This window comes from Lucilia sericata, unplaced genomic scaffold (assembly GCF_015586225.1).
Source record: "Lucilia sericata isolate MDLA Ls3-8-SP2 unplaced genomic scaffold, ASM1558622v1 Contig000217F_arrow, whole genome shotgun sequence".
Lineage (NCBI taxonomy): Eukaryota > Metazoa > Arthropoda > Insecta > Diptera > Calliphoridae > Lucilia > Lucilia sericata.
In genome coordinates this window covers 216,279-241,562 of record NW_023994245.1, presented here as the reverse complement: position 1 = coordinate 241,562, position 25,284 = coordinate 216,279, and the positions used below count along the sequence as shown (strand labels likewise).

At 27.0% G+C, this 25,284-nt stretch overlaps 2 protein-coding genes across 6 annotated transcripts; both read right to left on the bottom strand.

Annotated features, from left to right (window-relative positions):
* Positions 1-753: 753 nt before the first annotated feature.
* LOC119602267 (acyl-CoA Delta(11) desaturase-like) lies at positions 754-24,448 on the bottom strand. 5 transcript variants are annotated; one of them, XM_037953688.1, is made up of 6 exons: positions 13,993-14,084; positions 13,795-13,915; positions 5,416-5,720; positions 2,748-3,084; positions 2,491-2,676; positions 754-2,397 (listed from the first exon to the last, which is right to left on the bottom strand). In XM_037953688.1, exons 3-6 carry the CDS (start codon positions 5,714-5,716, stop codon positions 2,079-2,081), a joined length of 1,143 nt encoding a protein of 380 aa, XP_037809616.1. In that variant the 5' UTR covers positions 5,717-5,720; positions 13,795-13,915; positions 13,993-14,084; the 3' UTR covers positions 754-2,078. The 5 variants fall into 5 exon arrangements, with proteins under 5 accessions (XP_037809616.1, XP_037809618.1, XP_037809619.1 ...); XM_037953690.1 differs by lacking the exons at positions 13,795-13,915; positions 13,993-14,084 and adding an exon at positions 23,964-24,448; XM_037953691.1 differs by lacking the exon at positions 13,795-13,915 and having other exon boundaries at positions 13,993-14,173.
* LOC119602271 (probable serine/threonine-protein kinase DDB_G0277071) lies at positions 3,394-5,399 on the bottom strand. The gene is made up of 2 exons (XM_037953699.1): positions 4,191-5,399; positions 3,394-4,135 (listed from the first exon to the last, which is right to left on the bottom strand). The coding sequence occupies exons 1-2, from the start codon at positions 4,503-4,505 to the stop codon at positions 3,515-3,517; spliced, it is 936 nt and encodes a 311-aa protein (XP_037809627.1). The 5' UTR covers positions 4,506-5,399; the 3' UTR covers positions 3,394-3,514.
* Positions 24,449-25,284: the final 836 nt, after the last annotated feature.

Sequence of the window (25,284 nt, the reverse complement as noted above, 5' to 3'; positions counted from 1 at the left end):
TACGATCGAAAATTGGTATTCCAACAAAAAACGGAATCATAAGAAAAAGAAGAAGAAGCAGTTCCATATTATTTCAATGCTTTACGATTGCCTGTATTCTGCATTGCGATCGTAACTACGTTTTTGTAAGTTGTTAATTTAATGTTAAAGTTACCAAACGGAGAAAATTTCGAATTGAAATACCAAATTTTTTCCATTACTTTTTTAACAAAGATCCAAAATTTCGATATTTCACAAGAAATAAAATTTATCAAACAAATTCCGACTTTTCGAATGTATAGTAGGACATGGGCGACCATATTATACCCTACACCAGTCTATATCTATATAAAATACTAATGTTTGTTTATAATCGATAAACTCAAGAACTACAGCACATAATGGGATAAAACTTCAAATATGCATATAATCGAGAGATTTTGAGAAGTGTTCCTGTTAAGTTTTAAAACGATCCGTTAGATGGCGTCGTAGTATAAATTTTAGACAATTACATTTAAGCCGCCTAACCGATTATTTTGGTGGTTATTATTATCCTGAAAATTATTATGTTTGTTCTTATAGACCTTAATATCATATAAACTTGAGCAGTCAGTCAATTGGTTGCACATTTGCAAAGTACCATTCTACTTTCTTGTGAATTAAAACAATTTCATGTATTTTTTCCAAGAGCTAACAAATTGTATTCAATATTTTTTATTAGATGATTAGTTTTCTATTAATAGTAATTAAATGTTTCCTTTTAAGTGTTTTTTATGGAATTTATTTTCACATTAATAAGAATTTTGTTGTTGGTTTTACATTAATAGTTGTTTTTTCCGATTTAACTTAATATTTTTATTTTAAATCCAAATATGAATTCACACATACATAAAGATTTAAAAGTGTTACAAACAACGTAAAGTTAATAACAATTCTGTTAAGGTTTTGTTTTTATATTTAATATATTTTTTATTTATTTTTCATTTCATCTACCAGTATCTCTCTAAGAGCAATGGAAAGAGATAGGGGGAGTTATATAACATTTACATATATAAATCTATTAAATAAGAATAAGTGTTTTAGTTTTTATTTCTTCTAAATCAAAATCAGTTATACTTTTTTCAGTAATTTTCAACCTTTCTTGTTTTGTATGTCTTATTTTTTAAGCTCTTTGGGGATTGTTGGTTCCAAAGCTTATAGAAAATATTTGGGTGTTTTTAAAGATTTTGAAAAATTATATTTGGTAAAGCTTTATTAAATACATGTGTATAATAAAATGAAAGGGACGGGTTGGAAAGAAAGTAGTAAGGGTTAAGGAATTAACATGATTTCGTTATATGGAACCCTAAGGTGTTCTACTGCAGGGGTCCAAATATTTGTGCTGTTTTTAAATTGTTGTATAGCAGCAGCCGTTCTTTGTTTAACTAAGATTCTTAAAGAATCTTGGTTTAATTTACACAAAAAGAAAAGTTTGTTTGTTTAATTTTAATGTGCCAGACATGTAGTTTTAATTTATTTATAATTACATATAAAAAAAGAAGTAAGAAAGCGTGCTTTAATAAGGGATTTGTTGGTTTGTTTTTGTTGTTTAGTCTTTAAAATGGAATATACGGGAACAAAGAAAAATGTTGTATTGATTTTATTTTGGTGTATGTGTATGTTATCAATATATTTAGTTTAATATATAATATAATTTGTTTAAAGAGTTCTAGGAACTCGTAAAATTTCAGTTTTCAGTTGAAATTATGTTGTTTTTAGCTTTTGTTTGTTGCCATTTGTTTGGTGATGAGATCACAACAATTTTCGAATTCACCACCTTTTAGCATTTGTTTTTCTTCATTTTTTAATAGAAAGGAATTGTTAAGGAATTTTTCTTTATTTCATTGTTGTTTTGTTTTTATGACAAACTATAAAAATGACGACGACTCTATACTTTAGGTTGTTTTTAAAGTTTTAGTTTGTGTGTTTTTTGGTATTTTTTGGTTTAGAGCACACCTTCCCTTCATTTTATCCCTGATTTTTTAGTTGTTGTTGTTGTTGGTTTTCTAATAATATTTTCTTTTAGTGAATGGACGTTTGATACTGCTAATACATAGAGTTTATTCATCTTTTTTGTTGATTATAACAGCAGCATCAATTTCTTCTTTAGGTTGATCCTTATCGCCCCAACCCCAGATTTCGTGAGAACCATCACCAGTACGTTTCACACGTTTCTTGATAATATCAGCGGAAACTGTTTTTAAATCGTAGGCCCAGCCAATTTTGGCAAAGAAATCAATAAAAGCTGTGGTTAAGTTCATGGAGTATTGACCGAATTCGGCGGTTTTGTAATCCCAAGGGAAAACATGATGATAGTTATGCCAGCCTTCGCCAAAAGCCAAAATAGCAACTGAGGAGTTTTCGGCAGGGTTGATGTATCTGAAGGAAATAAAGATAAAAAATTTAAAAAATTAACATCGAAAAACAGTCAATATACTAGTTTAAGTTTTCGAAATACTAGAAAAAACTTACTTATCGTAAGGTTTGCCGCCGAATTTGTGAGCAGCACTGTTGACCAACCAGGTAACATTCAAAACAAAACACCAACGGAACATGGTGGCCACAAACCAAGAGTTGATGAAACTTTCATTCCAGCCGTACATGGGAATCGTAGTGGGCAAAAGGAAACACAACAGAGGCATCAAAATCATGTAGTATCTGTAAAACAAATAGAAAACAAAGTGAATTAATATACAGGAATTATAGGAATATTAAACTCAAGTACGTACTTCTTTTGGAACATGATGATTTTATCATTTCTCAAATCGCTCATATCGACACCCTTACCCTTGGCTTTAACTTCGGGATGTTTCTTGCACAATAACCAGCCAATATGGGAGAAGAAGAAGCCGCGGGTGGCATTGTGAGGATCAGCATCGGTTTCGGAATATTTGTGATGTACACGGTGATCACGAGACCAGTGATAGGCGGCATCTTGGAAAGCAATTGTATTGAAGATCATCAATATTAAACGCAATGGCCATTTGGCTTTGTATGAACGATGGGCCCACAATCTATGGGCACCGGCTGTAATACCCAAGCCAGAGATAAGGTACAAACCGAAAGCTAAAAGAAGACGTCAATAGTTATTTAGAATATTTTAATTGTATTATCTGCAATGAAATTACTACATATTATGTTAATCTATAAAATATGCATTTGAATTTGTCTTTGTACGCCTGCTAAAAGAATATATTAATGCATTTAAAACAATCAAAAGACAAACACTTTTGACATTATTGATTGATGTTCTGTATAGAAACATAAAGCGTGTAATTAATATTATAATTAACTGCGCATAGTTAAATAAGTATAACGATGTGTCATGTTAATTTTATGCAAACACATTTTCTTTCTTCAATTAAAATGCAATTCTTTTTTAGTAAGCAACATTGTTTTAAATTAATTTATAAAAGTGCAAAATAAACAATATAACAAACGGCAATTCACACAATTTAAATAAAAAGTAATGAAATAATAAAAATAGACTAGACAATTAATTCTCCAAAGTAATCGTTTGGGATTGAGTAGCTGAAACAGAGGTTTTGGATTTTTCATTTGTCGAAACATTTGTATCAAGACTAGTCTTTGAGGGGGGGTCATCAGACTGGGAATTCGTTTGAGAATTAGATTTATTTGCAGTTTCATAGTTATTGTTACTATTTAAAAAGAGTTCCACCACCTCAAAAGAGGCTTCTTTAGGATTTTGGCTATTGTTCATATTATCTGTTTGATCATCATTTAAAATTTCATTGATTTCTAAAGGTTCTCTTGGTGTTATATTAGTTACATCCAAATTGTTATTTGAATTCCTTATAGGACCAATGTAAACTGCCATTTCTTGATTTTGCTCGAAAATACTGTCAGATTCATAATCCCTCATATAAAGGGGTGAGGGATTAGATAGGGGATCTGCTAAGGCGATATTTTTAAAACGGAAATGTTGTCGGGCTTTGGGCAATTCGGTATTGCGACCAGAGTGTTTAATTTTTTTGGTATTAGTACGTATACGTTTGCGTGCATGATCATATTCATCGCCGGACAAAGACTCCTCGCTGTCATATTGAGCCCGTCTAAAATTGGGGTTTAATCGACTGCTGCTTCTCTTGCGTGAAACCTAAAATTATTAACACTTGTAACAGACAATCAAAAAACTTTCTTTAAAAACTTACACTGGGCTTAAATATATTGCGATTCACTGTTTTGGGTTTATTGGCCTTAGGCGCCGAAGACGGAGCATAAGAACGTCCCATGGCAAATCTTTGTGGTGCCGTCCTATCAATCAAACCAATATCACTTAAATTTTTCAATGATTTCTGTATGACCATATCAATATTGGGTACGGGCACTAAATTTCTCATTTGATATTTAACTTGGTTTAAAATCTGCTCTGTACTAACTTCATCTTCTGCTTTGCCATGGCTTAAAAAGTTAAGCGCCTTTAAAACATGACGGTTAACTTTTTTGGGTACTTTAAATGCATCCATTTTTTGTTTAAAATTACGTTGAAATTTTTCTCAAATTGTGAACAAAAATTTTGCGAAATAATTTTTAACAAAAATATTTATTTACTTTAAATAAAAATATATACATAAATTTGCTACAAAATTTTGTTATAATTTAATTGAATTTATTTTTGTCTTTCAAAAATTGATATAAAACTCAATGCGAGACTTTTTCAATGCAAGGTGAAGCAGAGTTGGGAAATTATACCGGAAATGTTTACTTGTTTGGAATATTGTTTTTAAAGATATTTTGCCAGGATAAAGTTCTCTACTCAGGAAACATAGATTTGGTTTTTTGACATCGAATCATTAATCTGTGCAAGACAAAATGTGATGCAACCGTTCCAAGCTTAAATATAAATTGAAACCACTGTTTACATTTGAGATCATGTAATTTCACATTGTTTTTTCTAAATTGCTTTGAACTCATTATAAAGAATAGTTTTTATTAAAAAATTACCGATTTTTTAACTATTCACACAATGTAATTATGATTAAATAATTATACAAAAAACTGAAATGCTTATAAGCAAATATTCTCATAACATCACTTATTTTGTGTAAAATTTCAAAGATTTTTGTTTGTAAAAAAAAAACAATAAAGTTCTTTATAAAGTAAAAACGTAGTAATATAAAGAATTACCTAAACTTTATATAATCTTTTTAAAGATGAATAAAAGCAAAAAATTATAAAATATACAACAATATATAACTGTTGTTAGAACAACATCTACATAGAAGAAAACCAAATCAACAAAAAAAATCTCAAAGTGTGTTCTCAGCAGCAAATAATAAATAAAATTTTAAGTGATTCATTCATACCATTAAAGGTACCTTTAAACTACAATAATGATTACAACTAATAGCAAAACAAATTAAAAAAAAAACTTACCAAAAGCTATGGTTTGCCATTTGGCCGAAGTGCAGATAAGATAAGCGCCATATAATGCAGCCAAATGCAAATAACCGAATGCAATTATATTACGCCATACCAATTTCAGTTTACGTTTTTCAGCCTTTTTCAATTTTTCAATATCCTTTACCAAACCACCATCAATTGTTTCAGCATCTTGCTCGAACAAGACACCGGTGGTGGCTTCAGTCAAAACTTTAGGATTACCTTCGGAAATACCACCAGCAGCTAAAAGCGATTCAGTAATCGTTTGAGAAGCGGGAGCAGCGTTTGGCGGCATGATGCTAGAATACAAAATGAAAATATTATTAACATTTAAAAAACAATTTCACTATTTTATAACAAGTTATATTTATTTATACTCGTATTGTTGTAATTATAAGTAATTAAATTTAAATTACCATTAAATATTTAATTCCTGCCTGGCTGAGTAAAGTGGAAGGGTATTTTTTTTTTTTTTAATTTAGTTTAGTTTTCAGTTGCTCAACAACGTGCGTGTCTGGCAACTACACTAAAGAGAATACAATTGTAAACTAAACTACGAAATACATAGAAATGGAAAAATACTTGACAAGAATCTGAGATTTCTCTTGTTTCTCTAGCAGTTGCTTGTACCCTCCGACATGTTTATATGTTTTATTTGATTTTTATAAGATGTATATGTATTTAAAAACAATAGAGATGTTTAGTTGAAATTAAAAAAAAAAGTTATGCAAAAATATAAACAAATGATAAAGTACTTTTTTACGATTAGAATCAACAATGTTATCTGGTATTTTGTTTGTTTTTATATACAATTTGGAAAAAAAGCTAAACTCACACAATAAACTTTTGCTCGTGCCACCCCTAAATTTAATGAATAATATGCAAACAAAGTTGTTGGTACTTTTTTGTTATTGGGACTAAACTGAACATTTGCAAAGGTTATGTTTGTTTGGTAGACATTTTATTTTGGTTTAAGGCTTAGGCATATTTACAAGACGCGTGATAATCCACTGAAGAAACTCACTGTTTCTGAACTTTCAACTGTTGATTTTTGCAAGGACCAAGTACAAATTAGTTTTAGCTAATAATTAAATTTTCAATTAGGTTTGAGAAGCGGTTTAATGTTTGTAAGTAAAGTTAAGTAGTAATCGAAAATTGTAATCGCATTAGATTTTATTTTCGAATTTATTTCAGGTCAATTTTGGATATTTTTAAGATCCTTATGCAATAGTTTTGCAAATTTCATCAACTGTAGAAAATGAACATGAAATGAACGTTTCCAGGTTCAAATTGTTAAAAATAATGTTTAAAATTGGTAAAACTTCGAATCTACGTAACCTTTTCAGCTTAAATTTAGAATAATGTAGTATTTTTCTCTTAAAAAATACTAAAAAAAAGTCCTAAACAGTTAAAAAAGTACTTTTTATAAATGAAATAGTAAGTAAATCTCAATTAACTCTCCTAAACAATTAAAGCACAACTAAATAGACAGTAATTCAGACAGACAATCAACGGGGTATTGATAATTTTAAGTTAGCATGGAAAAATAGAGAATGTAATTTCAAATAATTTAGTTTTTATAATTTTCAGTTTTATTACAAGACGGTAGAGAAAATGGCAAAGACAACATGTGTTTTTCAATAACAATTACACTTTCAATTTTCCATAAAAAAGAAACAATTTCAACCGTTTTTCTTTTACACAATTTTCTTTTTAATTTTTTGTTATTACAATATAGAAAATAAAAAAAATGTATATACCTATATAGTATAATTATTTTCTTTTTGCATATTTTAGTACTGCTATGGTACACACTAGAGTATTAAAAGTAACCGCTTAACAATTTAAAAAAAACACGCGTTTGTCAGTTTGTTGATGCCATCTCATAAAATAGCGTTACTCAAATATAAACGAATGGGAATTGAGCAAAATAAAATCATACGATGGTTGGGATGCAGCCAAACAACTTTTGTTGTTGTTTTTTTCTGCTCGCTTTCTTCCCATTTTATATAGCTTTATAATATTTTGTTCTAATAGTGACGTTAGCTTTGAGAGGAGATAGGTGAGTGTACCTTACGTACATATATTCTATATATATACATTCGACAACGTAATATGCTCCCCCTCAAGTCGTGTGTCGAAAATCAGAGAAATATAAACAGAGAACAAACATATCAAAGTAAATTTATAAAGTAGACTCAGTTGAACAGCTGACTATTTTTTTAAACTTGCTATTTGTGGACTTACTTGTCAAAAATGTTTATGTTGCCATATTTGTTTTCATTTTAACGCTTGCTTTTGTACAAATTTCTGAGTAATTTGTTGTATTTAATGTGAAAAAGTGTATTTTAAGTGTATAATATTTTTAAAAATGTTCTAATTTTTAAAAAATAAAGAAAACTATGTGACTTTTAATATAAATAACAACATATTTTTGGAAAGTACAACAATAATGCCATATTTTCCATTAATTATTGGTTCATTTTTGTAAACAAATTTTGACAAGTGAGTATTTCGAACAAAAACAAATTGCCTGTGGTTTTTGTAGACGTTTGTTGTACAACAACTCGTGTCGCTACTTTATTAATTTACTTTGAAACATATTTTATGACATATGTATGTATGCTCTTTTATTAAATGAGAGAATTTTGCAAAAGTATTATTATTATTATTTTACAAAAGAAACAACAGTTTTGTGGTTGTTTTTTTCTTCGTATAGAATATCCGACTAAACAACATACGATTGTACGAATAGCCAGCAAGTGTATGAATGTACGAATGACCCACCGACCAAATGCCGGTTGGTTTCCATTAACTAATTTCATTATGGAAACATGAAAATTACCAGAGTATCAATTAGTGAAGTAACGGAAAAGTTTATTTTGTTAGTAAATCTATATGACCTCTACGTTTAACCCATATACTACTAATACTATTATGTATATAGTAATACCTTACTTGTCGTCTTGCTTTAGTTGTTTGTTGTTCTATAGCAAAAGTATTGAAAATATATAGGTATTACAACAAAGTAGATGTTTGTTATTAATTGCGTCTTTTTCAATTTTCTGTGAGAAGTTATCAGGCGTTAAAATATAAAAAAAACTCATAAATTTATTATGATGTATTAACAGTCATAAGGATAGTTAATATTGAATAATTAAAACGTTTTAACATTAATTCTGTTCTCCACTTAAGGAGAACGTGTATTTCTCAAAACTAAATTAGCTTCAGTTCTTGTAATCGAAATAAATTAAAATTGTTTATACATGAATGCCCGTTATATCAATGTAATATTTTATTGCAAATTTCGAAATTAATTTTTTTTTTTAAATTTTAACTTTTAAAATAATCTTTATTTTTATTAAGTGGATTTCTAAAATCTTTTCTTAACTTATGTACGAAAATTTTTCAAAATCTTTAAAAAATAGTCTTTAAATCATGTGGCTTTATAAAATTATATATTTTAGGCCAATTTTAATAAGTTCCAAATTTTTAAAATAATTTGTATTTTACAATCTTATTTTAATAAAAAGTCTAACATCAGTCCATAAAAATAAACATTTGAAAACAGAAACATAATTAAAAAAACAACACGTCAGTTTCTTTAACCCTTGCGAACTTTAGAGAATTAAACACGTGAAGCTATACGCGTCAGAACTTTTTTACCTTGGGAAATTGTGGTCTAATAAAAATGCCGAGTGACGTGTAGTGTTGAAAGTTCATAAAATTTTTACATTTAGAAAACTGCGGCATGTGATTTCGGTTTAAAAAATTTCGTATTTTTCTGATATTTCACTAAAAAAAGTCCATGTTAAAAGTTATGGACGAAAATTAAACAAACAACTCCGAAAAATGTGTTTTTTTCGGTATTTATTCTGCAGTTTTCTAAAAAATTCTTCAGATGATTATGTTGCAAATCATAAATGATGATCTATGTTGCAAATCATTAAAGTCTGAATGTGCAATCTGCCAACTTTAAAACAAAGGCTTAACTTTTTTGGAATCTTCTTCTTCCCTTGGAGATGTCATAACCTTAATTTTAAAACTACAATTTATAACGTACTCGGTTATAACGAATTATCGGTTATTACGAACTATTTTCATTAAAAAAAATCTCATAAAGAAATCCTGGGATAAAACAAATAAATTTTTCTGTGTTGAAATCATAAGAAAAAGAATCCACAATCAATTTTTTGCGGAATATTACATATTATTTTTGGATCTACAAAAACTTTAACCGTCTTATTAAGGACTTTTCTTATGACGAACAAATGTGACTGGTCGCCCCAAATTCAATGGACGATATCTCAGGTAAATACAAGAGATATTTAAACAATTGTATACATTGAAACAATTATGACATACAAGTTTGGCATAAAATAAAGGCATAATGTATTAAAAAATTCCCTTTTTGGCCTTAGGCTAAGATTTCTCGAAAAAGATAAAAATAAAGCTTTATTTTAAAGACGAGAGATTAAACTTTCAGTTGACATAAGAGTTTTTATATATAAATCTGTCTTTGAGCTATAATGACGTCTGAAATATGGGTGATTTCAAACATTAGGACACGATAACTCAAAAACTTGATGAGATTTAGATTCGGTTTCAACGTAGTTCAATCCTTTACAGAAATAACTTTGTTCTCCGAGTTAAAAATTTGTTGGCATGTGTTATTTAAACATTAATATGAAATCAAACCTAAAAACGCGTGTAAAAAGTTATCCGTAAAGGACTAGGACTGGTCTAAAAGTAACCCAAATATATTAAAAAACATGCTCCATTTAACATGTGAGGACCAAGTAATCTAAACATGCACTACATCAAACTTATCTTAAATTTGCTAAAATTATGGGACAACATGGTACTATGTAATGCAGGCCATGGATCATGTTGTTTAAAAAAAAAAAATAGCATGCACTTCGCTTGCACTACTCATTTTTACAGGGCTTTATGTGGATAATTATAACAAAAACAAAAAATTAACTTATTTAGTTATTGTTGCTTGATCGAGGACACCAAAGTTATAATTAAAATAACTTAATATACATTTAATAATAAATCATATGTATTCTATTTCTATTTAAAGCCAATACGTATAGAGTATTTAATAATACATCAAAACGATTGTTTCCTCAAGTTATACAATTATTTTTAAACTTTGACCACAAATCGAAAATGAATAAACATAAATAGAACTCATTTGACATGATTATTAAATTAATAAATAAAACTGATTCACAAAAAATCAAATAAATAAATAATTAATTAAATAAGTATAAACTTTGAAAGCATATTTAATTTAACATTTTTACTAGAACACTCTTTCTACTATAATTTTAAAAAATTTATTAATAATTAATGAATAATTGATTATTAATAACATTAGAAAAAAACATTTATTAAATACATATTAATTTTGTTTATTTATAATGTTTTTTGTTTAACAGTGTGCTGGTCAAATAGATACAAATTCAATAAACTTTACACTTGAAATTTAGAAATAGAAAATGTGATAATATTATGCCTAATGGCGAGTACATTGAATAGACAATAGGAAAAAAAATTAATAAAACTAGGTTAATACTTATAGTAAGACAAAACAATTGTTTTCAAAATCAAGTTCATGACTAAAAGAAAAAAAAAACAAAAATAACAGAAACATTACAGCAAATTTCAACTATTAGTAAAATTCACCGTTTAATTTTTGCTTATGAATGGATTTGAATAAATTGTTATAAATAAGGCGGAAATGTTTAAAAAGAAAAATAATTAACACGTTTTTGATTTGATTTAGTTTTTTTTTCTTTCCTTATTTTGTATTAAAAAACTAACAAAACTTGCGGGGACTTGCATATTAGCTTTGTAGGAGACCACTGGTCTAATAAATATTTTAATTTGCCGTCAATCAGGTCTAGATGAATTAAATAAATTTAAAGAATTTTGTAGGAGTAAATAAATAAAATTAATATGCATTTGCATAGTTAAGTAGGGTACTTAAAAAAAGGTTTAACAAGTATTTAAACATATTTATTTAGGATGATTGCTGTTAAGCAATTCAATAGTATTTCAATGATAAATTTATTATTTATTCTTGAATGTAAGACATTATAAATACCTATACCATTGGTAAGTTTTCAAAGCCTAAAGTTGTTGTGTTTTTTTTATTTTGTTGCAAACATCATTCAAAAACAAGTTTTAAAGTTATGGAAAAAAACATTTTGAAACTATAGTTTAAATATTGTGGCTTTGCTATCTCACCAGCACAACCTTGGCAAATGTTTAAGCTCTTTAGTTAAATTTAATGGCCAAACTAAATAACAAGAATATTTGAATGAAAAAAAAAAATTAATAATAAAAATTGAATATTTTGTTTAAAGCAATTTGCAAAACTGTGTTAAACATGTGTATATACCTTAGTAAATATTAATATAAATTTTACCAACGGACTTTAACTTAATAACGCAAATTTTCAAACAAAACAATAAATAAAAACAATTAAAAGTCATTAATAGGTCGGGTACGATTTCATTGTAATAATAAGAATAAACTAAAAAGTAGCGAAATTGTAAACTATTGTAGTATTATTATAATTGCGCAAAAGTTCATGAGTTTCACCCGTGATTTTTTTAAACGATATATATCATAAGTTTATCATTTCGTTTGTAATTTCTACATTTTGTTAAAGTAAATTTTCTGAATGTACCAGACCGGACTCCAAATCTTAAGTAATTTTATTAGACATACTTTCCAGAAGTTTTGTATTCAAAATCATATAACTAATCACAATATTTAGGTTTATTTTGTTTAAAAAGTTGAATAAATCGAAATTTTCAAAATTTAAAAAAATTTTAATTAGTTTTTGTAATATTTTTATACATTATAGTAGGTAGGGTATATAAGTTTCGCCATAGTCGAATTTTCTCATTGTTACTTATTAAAATAAACTGAATTTGTCATTATTTTAGTGTCCAAAAGTACTAAGTCCACTTTTTATATAAATTAATTAATCTTAGGGAATACAACTTAACAAAAGTGTGTAATTAAAACAAGAAGAATAAGAATGCCATAGTAAGTTCAGAATACCGCAAAAAAAAAAAAAAAAAAAAAAAAAAACAAAAACAAAGCGTGCTAGAATTGAAGAATTGTTAATTTATCCACTTTTATGCAATACAATTTATACAAATGTTCTAGCAGTAGATATAGGTTTGGTTAATGGAATTATAATTGCAATTTTGGGATTCAAGGCAAATTTCTTAAAAAAACAGATTAAACAAATTTTTGCATAAAGAAAACTTAATAAATTTTGAAAACAAACTTAGACAAAGTTTTAGACTTCGCCTTTAAAACAATTTAAAATAGCGAGCTGATTTCTGGTCTTAAATTAAATGATCTTAATTTAGATAAAATTAAAGAAATTTTAAAACTTAAAGTAAAAACGAAATTAAAATATTTGTTTTACACCAAAAAGGTATGGCATAGTTTTAACTGTTTCAAATATTTTACGAATAATGATTAACCTGATATTTTACTGTTCTAAAAGTTTTCCTATTTATTAAGTATTAAAGCAAAATATTTAAAAATTTAAGAAATCAAATTGTCTTATAAGACAAAAGAGCAGTTCCAAAAAAATGTCCGCCGGCAAATTGAAAAGTACAAGCGTTGCTATAAAAATCAACATTTTAAATAAAAAGTAAACATTTCTCTAACACTAAATAATCATGATTGAATATCAATTACTGATTGAAACGATAAACAAATTTAGGTTTATTTCTAAATAAATAAAATAAAACTTGATTTGAAATCTTCAAAAAACATTCTATATAAATCTTATTTATAAAAATTAACCTCAGATGATATTCTGTGACAGACAAGCCACAAATTATTTAATCTTTATGGAAAAATTTTCGACAAAAGAACACACAAACAAACAAACAAGTTAAAAAGGAAATGATTAAATTAATTAAAACTAGTATTTAATCAATCATCATATTCAAACACAAAACAAATCAATGAATGAATTAATGCCTGAATGTTTGTAAGAATGGCATGATGATGCCTTGACATAGAACTTTATATATTAATATTATTAATATATAGAAAATATAAAAAAATCAAATATGTATTTGAATATTCATTTTGATAGCTAATAACTAAATACGTGCTAACAACATGTTAAGAATAACAATAAATATTACAAAGTGCCCTTCAAAAGCGAAATTCGTATACACTTGATAATCATCTAATTATTTGAATCGCAAAAAATGAATGTCTGTATTATTTACAGACACAATGGGTCCATTTTAAATAATTTCCTTTGTTATTTTTTTTTTCTATTTTGGTTATTGACTTTTAAAACAATATTGCATTACTAACCTTTTTATGTATTTGTTTAATTAATTACTAGTTTATTTGTCCTTTAATTTAGGTTGTTTCACTCACTTATTGCAAGTGTTATTGCATTCAAATGCAATTCAGTTCAATTTCAAAATACTTCCTTAAAATTAATTTAATTTATTTTTATAGCTTTTTAGCTAAACTTATGTAGCGTTATTTATTATAAATTGTATTTACTTGCTTAAAATTGTCTTTACACTCCGATAGTTGAACTTAAACTGGTCTTGCAAAAAATCGTAACGCTTAATAATATTTCTTCGCACCAAACAAAACACTCTATGAGATTTGGAGTGTATTTTGGTTTTTATTTTATTTTATTGTATTTATTTGTATATTTATTTAATGCTGTATTTGTGTTAATTCTAGTTAGTAATAGTCAGCATATGAACAAAATATACACACTTAAATCTAGTGTGAACTTAGTATATGTGTGACATATAATAAATTGATTATCGTAATCTAAATCGCTTTGCAATTTCTTTCGCAAAACAGAAGCCGCGTACGCCTTACCTTTAGGTGGCAAGTTTGTTTATTTTTTTTATGCGATATGATTATTATTAATTTTTTAAATACTTCAAACAGATTAGAATAGATTAATGTATGTATGCACAGTTATACAGTGATGTATATGAAAATAGCATGCTTTATAAAACAATGAATATGAAGAAAGTTTTGTTCAAAATAATTTTGTATTAAAAGTACTTTAGGTCAAATTTAGGACTATTCGAAAAAAGTGTAATTCCATGCGAAATATTGGCGAACCAGAGATGGAAAATTCAATAATATTAGAAATTGTTAATAGACAGGTAAATAGACTAATAGAAAAATCCATAAAAAGTCATTAGGTAATAGACTATTCAATAGACTTGTCCATAAAATAGTCAATTGTCTAGAGCCTAGGCTAGTCCATAGACAAATAAATTGACTAGTATATAACAACTAACTAACTAACTAACTAACTAACTAACTAACTAACTAACTAACTAACTAACTAACTAACTAACTAACTAACTAACTAACTAACTAACTAACTAACTAACTAACTAACTAACTAACTAACTAACTAACTAACTAACTAACTAACTAACTAACTAACTAACTAACTAACTAACTAACTAACTAGATAACTAACTAATGATACGATCAGCAAACATAAGTGAAGCAGGAAATCTTACAACCGTCTTATCCGAAACAATGTTAATAAAAAGTCAAAAACTCTGGATACTGCGACTACTTCGTAGTGAAAATGTTCTACTCCCACTCTTCTACATGAAAATGTTCACACATCTAGTTTAGCATTTAACAATGTGAACAATATTTTAAATAAATATGGAGATTGCTACTTTTGTTTTTAGTGCCAATCATATAATGAATTTGGTTTTAAGAAAATTCATATTCTGTGCAAAATGATAATTTATTTCAAGAATGTCATAACTAAAAGTTAATTATATATTCTTAAAATCTTATATTTTCTTAAAAAATATAAGTGAAATATTATAAATTATACAAAACACCATTTTTGAAAACCTTACTTTTTGAATTGTTAAAGTCTTGAAGTAATAGAAAGGCAGTGTAATGTGAATTTAAAAATTGAAGAATTGTAAGTCATATCGGCAGAGATATAAACAGCATAGCTAAGTATGTACTTATAACAGTTCTATAAAGAACTTAATTAGAAAAAACATTACATTTTCAAAATTTTCTAAATCATTTTTTTGTTTTATTTGTAGCATTAGTTATAGCTTCAGAAATACATATTGTTATTAAACACAGTTTAATGTAACAATAATTTGGTCTACACATAAAATTTGTATGTATGTAAATAAAGTACTTATTAATAGTTCACTCGAACCCTCATTATTCAAAAGTATTGTAGCACTATTAAAAAGTCTTAATTAGCAATGCTAATTGGTAAGCCCACACAAAGTGCGGCGGGACGTGTCGAATACCAACCCACGATAAGCACGACTAAAAGTTAATTTATTCACATTTCGGTAAAGGACTATTAGCTATAAATAATATTTATTAATAATAATTCAATTCGAAATGTGCAAACCTTAGGTAGAATCGGAAAGAATTTACAATATAAAAGTAAGAATTATTTTATAAGAAAGACCATTAATAATCGAATTCTTAAACGACGAACGCCTAATGGATTCAGTAATTATAGTTTAAACTGCGATACTGTCAGTATATCAAAGAGTGCTTAAGAACTGCACCTAATATAATAAAAAAATATACAGTCGAAATTATCCTCAACGGTTTGTAAGTGCTTGAAGGAGGAGGCTATCTGATCAAGAGAAGTAAATGAATTCGAGGAATGAAGGAAAACAAGAACTTGACAATTGTTTAAAGAAATCCTGAGATCAAACTCAAATACCAAATGAAAACAATATACAATGTAATTTGGAATAAAAAGGAAAAAACGTGATTTAAATAAAAGTGAAATATTCCGGTATGATAGTGGTTTGGTGTTTACCTCTCTCAAATTGTCTTTTTTTTTTGTAAAATATATGGTTCGAGTCTTTACAAAAATTACATTTTCTGTTAGAAGTCTGTGAAACAAATTTCCAACATGTTTAATAAAATTTAGCGTACTTTGCAAATTTGCTACTCTTGTAAAAATAAACCAAGTGTTTTTTTAAGTGAAATAAATTTTCTTAGTGTATAGGATAATGAGAAAAATAATGCAATTAGATTAGGTCAAGAATAAGAAAAATATAAGCTTTTACTCGTTGTGACAATTTGAGTGTAAATGTGTTTTCACTCAAACTCTCTTTTGAATAAAAAAAATTGGAATTTTCAATTTCTTTTTTCTCTCTAGTCTTCATCTTTTCTTTCGTCATTTTGTTGCTAATTTCGTCAATTCCTTTAGTCTTTAAAAATTATGATTTATTTAAGTTATTAATTAATTAATTTATAAAATTATGCAAATCATTCATATGCATTTCACGTAATATGATTTTGCAATTATTAATCTATTGGAGAACAAGAGCGATACGTATTCCGATTCTTATGAGATTTCCCGACCCCAATTATTGAGCATAAAAGTTTTAAAGTCCCAAATAATTGTTGATCTCATTTGTAAAAAAAACTTAAAAATCGATCCAAATCTGAAAAATACGTGTTGCAGAGGGGCTGATATTATAACACGAAAAATATTCTTAATTACTAACACTGTACTATACTCAATCAATAGTATAATTTCAATATACTAAATGCGCAAAAATTGCGATCAAGTGTCACAGAAATGTATAAACTGTCAAGACACTCTTCATTACAGACAAGACAATAAGTAATTAATTCATATTTCTAGAACGAATACCGAATACAAGTACTATATAGGAGCTATAGGTAAATAAAACTAAGGGTTGCAACCTTGGCATTGACGTATTAAAACGAATTAGAGTATAAAAGCAAAAAGTATTTTATAAGAAAAACTATTGATAATCCACAACTGAACAGAAACCACTTGTGAGCTTTCTGTTATACACTTGGTGGAAATGAGCGATGCTAACAAGGAGTGCTTAAGCTTAAATCTTTTTTGTTGCACCCTTAGAATAGAGTGCTTAAATGCACCTTTAAAACACTCATTTGTCCTGACGTGATCAGCCGAAACGATACGCCAGTAGTTTAAAGGAAGAAACGATCTAGCCCAGAGACATCAGCTGGTTAAAGAGGAATGAAGTTAGAATGAAGCAAGGTCCACAGCCCTTAACAATTGAGGAATATAAGAGAAGATTGGGATCGAAACAGAAACCCAAGGAAAACAAGATTCCAGACATACAAAAGCCAAAACGTAGAGGGGGATATATACAAAAACTTAAAAGGGAAAAGGCTATTCTTTTGAGAGAGGTAAACGCCAAACCACCACCATGCTGGAGTACAGCTACAAAGATGTGGCAGCGCATAGATATTCTGACCTTTCTAATAAACCAAAGATTAAAAAATCGTTAGGTATAAATCGTAAAGATTTTTTCATAAAACGTTGTGCGTAAAGCCGCACACATAGGGCCAGTAAGCGATTACTCGCTCGTGGCAAAATTAAAATTAAGATTTAAATATTTATTAAGCAAAATGTAATTTTCTTAAAAATCCAAACACATACTGTTTTAAGTATTAATAATTAAAAATACATACATACATATCTATACAAATATGTCAATAAACCAGAGATTGCGTGATAGTGTGTTAGTTTTATAAGAATTAATATGTAAAATTCAAGTCAAAATTTAAAATTGCAAAATATTATAACTACTCCACTTTCACATTACACACATATGTTAATATTAATTAATTTTAAGTAATTAGTTTATATTATTATAACTAAGAGTTAGCTTAAACTAAAAAACTATTTTATAAGAAAATAATCGATAAAAATAATTCGGCCCAACTAAATAAATGTTTTTTCTTTTCATAATAAATTTTAACGCAAATATTAAGATTTACATAAATTTTAAAATAAATTTATTTAATGCTCATAAGTTTGAAAATTCAAAATTTAAGTTTTTGAATGCAATTGAAAATTATGTATAAGTTGTGCTAAATTACTAAATAACAATGGTTTTTATTTGCAACTGTGCTTTTTTGACCTTGATTATTATTGCTTGTGACTACAGAAACATTAAAATTTAAATTTTATTTTGAAAAATCTAGCGTTACTATCTGCGCTAACAATAACTACAATACTGTACTTTGTATTTGCAGGTGTTTCTTTTTCTTTGATAATTTTAATCTAAGTAGAGAGTTTATTTCCAAGCATACTTTAAATTTTACCCCCTAAGAATTCAATTAGATTTAGGGTTTTGCTTAAATTTGATTAAAAGTATTGCAATTTGATGGATTTTTTATTAAAGTAAATAAAAATATTGCAAAAAATATATTTATAGAAATTATTTTTTTTCAAGGCACAGGAAATCAGTAGTTTAAACCTAATATGGCCTCGATATTGATTAAAAATTGGATTTAAGCAGTTAGGTAGGTAATTAGTTAGTCAGTCACTCGGTCAGTCAGTTAGTTAGTTGATTGTTTGTTAGTTAGTTAGTTAGTTTGAAATAAAAATGTATATACATAAATATATAAATACATCTAGTCCTCTATCGCGCCCACGGAGTCCTCGGTGAAGCCAGTAAGATAATTTTTAACTTTGAATATTTATCCATTGAATATTTCTGCTATTTTAAAATTGTAGTATATGCATATTCTATATGTTTAATGAATAGTCTTTGGACTAGTCCATTGACTACTCTTAGTAATAAATTATAGTGAAATAATTAAACTTTCAAGTCCATTTTACTTAACTCGATTTCAGAATTTTTCTAAACTGAAATAATTAACTTTAACAACAAAATTCCAATTATTTTGAGAGTAAATTGCAGTATTATTAATGTGTTTTATGTCTGAAATATTGTTGGAAATTATAACTTCAAATTTTCAGCTATACTTTTGTTATTTAAGGACATAAACTAAAGTAATAAATAATTGTAAATCACTGTTAAAATATCCTTTACTATTTACTGTAATAAAATAATTATTTTTTTCAACGCCCATTTTTAAACAATTTACCATGACATTTTAAAATATTAATACGTTAAGAGTTAATAATCAGGTGTTGTCAGTTGCGCCCCTTTAAAATCTAAGTAACAAATTAAATTGTATAAGTTTTATGACTGTTTGAAGTTTAAATAGCATTTAATATGTAAAAAAAAAAATTAAATGCGTTGTTTTGTAAATGATTTTCTATTTCTAATGGAATTCAAAGGATTTCCTAAATTTTTTATAGTTACTTGAAATATGACACAATTGGTTTTGCAAAGTAATTTTAAAAATATTTAAATAACTTGAATTGTTATCAAATTAAAAGATAATGAATATCAATATCAATATTATTTCCAGTTAACAACGAAAATATTTCTATTATATTAAACCCTACACCATCATACATATATATCATTCACAGCTATTTTGTTGGGTTCTTAAAAAGAAAAGGAAATAATTTTATATTAAAGCAATTAAATCAGTAATATTTGGAGAAATAGAAAAACTTTCCAAGAGATCATTTAATAGTTTTATTAGTATTAAATTATATTTAAAAATATTGACAGTATTCTTTTAAACTGCTGGCCCGATTGATATTGCATGATCCTAATGATTTTAATAAAACTCAAAATTGAAGGGTGTTAATGATTCGGCACAAGCAAATATATATGAAGTATTTAAGAAGTTTTATCAATTATTCTTTATACTGATTATAAAAATGTTTTGGTCAAAATATAGAATTATTATTAAAAATTGTTACATTTGCAACTAAAGGGATACAACTCAAAACAATCTACTATATACTTGTTGTTGTGTAGTTGTTGCTGGTATATATAGACTGTGCCGTGCAGTCCCCAATATATGCCCAGCATGTGGACAGGGTCCCCATGATACCCACAACATATGCAACTGCCCAGCCTACCTAAAAGACGGTGAAATCTATATTTTGGGATCAGTTCGGTGTTGTTGCCGAATGGCAACAGAGACCACACAGAGGAGTGACTGTGGGACCATTGAATTTTCCTTCCATGTCCAGGTATGTTCAGAGTAAACTCTGTTCATACCAGATTTACCACAGTGTGTCACTGTGAGTAAGAACAAAGTCTCTGCTTATTTGATGGATTCATACTTCGGTCTACCGGTTACGTCGCTAGGTGCTGTTGCCGATTCAACAGAGTCCCATCTGAGTGGATGTAAACGCATGTGATGTTTTTGCATCTTGGAAGTTAAGCCTTCCTACTTTACTTACTCCAATGGATTTAAGTATTAACCCTGTATAAGTAGACCAATTTCATGGCTTAAAAATTGTACAGCTTAAACTGTTAAAGAACAACAATGTACTATGTACCAATAATTTTTCTAGTCATAATCCATAATAATTTTAATATTAATTAATCATAGACTTTATTAAAAGAACAACGTAATAAATATTTTAAAAATATAATTTCATAAAATAACAAATCAATTTTTACTTAAAGAAAGCTATCATCTATAAATAGAGGCAATGTTATTGTACATATTAAATTAATTTCATTATTATTAGTAGTTTTCATCATCCATAAAAGTGAAACATTTATTTACAGTTTAGTAATTTAAGCAACAACAAAAATCGCTTATTAGAATATAATAGAATAAACAACTGAGACTAAAGTGCATTGTTAGTTGAAATTTGACGTGTAGGTTTTTGGTCGGCTAAATGTTTGCTTAAATTAGTATAACTCATTTAGTGCAATAATCATCAACAAATTGTTGTGAAATATGAAATAATGCGTAATAGTTTTATTTAGTTAAATAGTAGCAATAGTTTTTATGATATACCATTAAGTATTTAATAAGGCTATAAATAATTTATGTGCATTTAACAAAATTATCAATTATTTACAATAGACATTTGTAAATATTAAATAATTGTAATTGAATAAATGGTTAGAATAATGTGGGAATATATGAAAGAAATCAATTTAATTAATTTTAAATAGCAACAAAACTTGTATAGAAATTGACCCCACTAATCTTGATGGAAACATAAACTTTGATTAGATTTTAAGGAAATGATATGAATAAAAGTTAATGTATAGTGAAGCACCAAAAGTTGTTTCTATAGCCATAACTTGATATTAATCTTAACCAATACATACAAGAGTATTTACTTTCCAAAAACTTGAATCAAAATTGACCCCAACAAAATTAATGGAAAAATAATTTTCGATTAGATTTTAATGAAAATATATGCATAAAAGTGAAAATATAGTGAAGAATGTCTGGAGAAATATTAATATTTGTACTTTTTATAGCCGTCTTAACTGATTAGATAAAAACTACCATACATTTATACTTTAAAGTGATTTGATCATAAAATACGATTAAAGAAATACATTTTATTTAATAGCTTTTTAATGATTTCTTTTATATAATTGAAAAGGAGTTGTCGAGGAACTTAACTTTAGAAATTAGTTCATAAAAACTATTTTGCAGCCGTATCTATATATTTATTCTTAAGTTTATAAACTTAAATTGTTTTGTTGCTTACTTAGCGGAGTTAATATTAATCATATCAACGATAAAAAATATATTGCAAACAAATAGATTTTATTTTTTTATGGACTATCCGACCTTTGATTCGTTTCATGTTTTCTTGAACTTCAATTTCAAACTTCAAATTGATTTGATAAACGTGTCATGTCTATATGAGATTGTTATCGTACGATTTCGTATTTTTGGGAAGTCATGTCTTAATACACGTATGTATATTTTTCATTCCAGAATAAATTTCAATATTATTTCTTTTAATTTCTTATCATTAATATATAGACTTTTTTAGACAAAAATAAATAAATACTCTATAAATAGAAATTATTGATAAAAAGGTTGGACCAAATAGAATTTGGAAATTAACTGAACTTTGTATTGTTTTTAACATTAGTTACAATGCAATTTTTAAAATTTTGCTTTATTATTTATACTCAAACTTTAGGCTTTGCAAGTCAAAATTAATTTAAATATAAAAATATGGAGAAAATTTATTTAAGAAAACTTTTCTAAATAACGTAGAAGTTGAAAGAGTCATTGGTATATAATATCAAAGTTTTCCAAACGAAATTTTCCAAAAATTATTTCCAACATAATCACAATTTCATTGCTTAAATATGAGCACCCTGTATTTTTGTTTATTCACGAATTGTACTATTTTTTTTTTTTTTGCATACAGAAATAATAAGTTTAATCTCAAATTTAATTGGTTATTTTGCATTTTTTTTTCGAAAATTTCCATGAATAATTTTAAAACGCAAAAAAAGAAAAACACTTTAAGTAAACGTTTGTTAATACTTGAATAACATAAACTTTTCAAATTATTTATTAGTATGTTATTAACAAATGGAAACAATTTTATTAAGATTATAATAAAATATAAATAAAATTTGCCAGAAATTTAAAAAATTCCAGATTGTTATTGTAATCATTTGATCTTAATATTATGGATTTAAATTTATAAATGAATTTGAACATAAATTAGAAACGAACGGAGTATTTGTTTCAAAAAGGAAAGCAAGATTTTGAAATCAATTTGGTCCATAGTAAGAATTCTCACCAAGTATTTTTATGTTTTATTTTCGTTTCTACAATATATATAATTTTTAAACCCTAAAAGTATACAGTAATGCTCATTTTTTGCAAGACTGACATAACTCAAGAAACGTATTTTTTGAAATGGGTACCGCAAAATCGATTTAGTGGAACAAATTTGCCAGATTCTACTGAATCATGTATTATTCATTTAAACATGGTATGTGGAAAATACTATTGACTTATGATAAATTGAAATTTCAGTTTTATCTGGCGATCTCATTTGGTACCACTGTGAATTCTCTTTACAAAAATCGCCCAAGTTACATGAAAATATTTTGATTAAATATTATTAGTTTTTTCGACCTATAGTGCAGACTTTTTTTCTAAATCTAGTATTTTTAACAATAATAAGGATTTCGACATAACTTTTCTTTCATGCATTAGGAGTGTACAAATACTGATTTTAAAGTTATTCTTTTTATCACTTCTTGGACCATATTAGTTTGTCTGCTCCAAGATAGAGTCCCCAGTCGTAATTTGGATTAAGAGTTTCCAATACCACTCTAAATATGATTAAAAATTTTTAAAACTATCCCATTTTATATCCATAAAGATTTCAATATTTTAAATAACTGTTACAAAACATGCAATCGTAAGGAAATACAAGTCGAATGATTTTCATTACAATTGTGACAGGTGATAATTTACCCACGCCATACCCACTTAAGTGTCCATGGTAAATGTCTCACGCTTATTACACATACATACATACATATGTATATCCTCCATCCCATCTACTTTTATTGAAAAGTTGTGAAAAAACGACATACAAAAAATAAACCCCCGGCAAAACGATTTTTACCAATTCTATTATAAACACACACACACAAAAACCCATACACTTTGCCTTGGCAACGAAAATCCATCACCACTCCTGTTTTTCTTCTTTTTTTGATATTTCACCATAAATAAACAATATTACGTATTACATTCTCGAAAGAAAATTTTCTTAATTTTAATTATTAAATGCATATTTTACTAACCTTTTTAAATATTGATATCAATTTTGCTTTTTATTTGCTTTCCTAGACAATCAAGACGTTTACAGTTCCAGAAATTATTTCAATAGAACAAATTTTTTCTTGTAATTTTTAATCCCTTTTAAGTGAAACTCCTGGTTGTGTTTTCCTTTTTGATTACTTTCTTCTTCGTTCGTGGACGATGAGATAATTTTGCTGTTTTTCTTTTTGAGTTTGTAAATTTACTCAATAGTTGTTTTGCAAATAAATTATGTTCCCAATGTAATAAATAAATTATTTACTTTTTATTTTTTATCCACTTTTCTTGTAAATTGCAAATATCTGATGCAAAATGACAAACAGACGAGAGTAATTATTGTTATAAAATAAAAGCCAGCTGAAGAATAAACGGTATTATTTTTACACAATCGTTGTTGTAATACAAAGTTGCAGAGGAATAATACTTTTTGGCTGCAAAGAATGTGAAAAAAGATTTTCAATTCTGTTTTCCTCTAATTTCTACGCACAAGCAATAACTTTCCAAGGTCAGTGGAGCACTAGTAGAGCTCCAAGAAAATAAAAAAGAAAAACAAATAAAAATTTACAGTTCAAAACAAATGCAAATCAGTGAATATTTAGCATAGAAATTCTTTATTGTAAAATTACATTAAAATGGAAACAATAATTAGATATTTCTAATTACAAAAATTATCATTTAGCTATTTGTTTTTCAGATTTTTAAACTAAAACTTACCATTCCCAATGCAATACCAACTGCAAACCGCAAAAAGAAAACAAAACAGCAAAAATTACAACAGTTTGTTTGTATTGTCGTTTTTTCCATTTTGCAGAGAATTTTGTTTACAAATGAGAGCTCGACAGCTGGTTTTTGTTGTGTTACATTCACTTGCAATTGATAGCCTGTCATTTAATAGCATTTACTTAAGTAAGTAAGCATTAAGATGGCATTCATTTTGTGCGAATATAGAAACAAAAAATTAAAAATAAGTGGCAATTTTTAGTGGAATATTGTTGAAAATTTAAAAGTATTGCTAAATTAAAAGTGTGATATGGAAAACGTTTGGAAAGTTGTGTGTAAAATGATAACAATTTGTTGTAAAGTTGTGACATATTTGCACTATGACGTTGTCAATTCACTTTGCAGCAAGTGGAAGAACCATTTAACAGTTAATATAAATTGGATTTAAAAAACTACAAAAAACGATCAGTTGGTAATAGTGTTTATGATAAATTTATTAGTTCTGGTAATAGTGTTTTAGGTAAAAGGAAATGAAAAAAAACGTTATTTTGAAAAAAGTACGTATATAATGTAATACAACTATAT

What these genes read in the sequence shown, in the direction of transcription:
- LOC119602271 (XM_037953699.1), bottom strand. Translation starts at nt 4,505, where the DNA reads ATGGATGCATTTAAAGTACCCAAAAAAGTTAACCGTCATGTTTTAAAG. An exon ending in GCAATATATTTAAGCCCAGT is followed by an intron (nt 4,136 to 4,190) that starts GTAAGTTTTTAA and finishes TAATAATTTTAG; the next exon opens with GTTTCACGCAAGAGAAGCAG.
- LOC119602267 (XM_037953690.1), bottom strand. Translation starts at nt 5,716, where the DNA reads ATGCCGCCAAACGCTGCTCCCGCTTCTCAAACGATTACTGAATCGCTT. An exon ending in ATGGCAAACCATAGCTTTTG is followed by an intron (nt 3,085 to 5,415) that starts GTAAGTTTTTTT and finishes GTCTTCTTTTAG; the next exon opens with CTTTCGGTTTGTACCTTATC. An exon ending in GGCGGCAAACCTTACGATAA is followed by an intron (nt 2,398 to 2,490) that starts GTAAGTTTTTTC and finishes TATTTCCTTCAG; the next exon opens with ATACATCAACCCTGCCGAAA.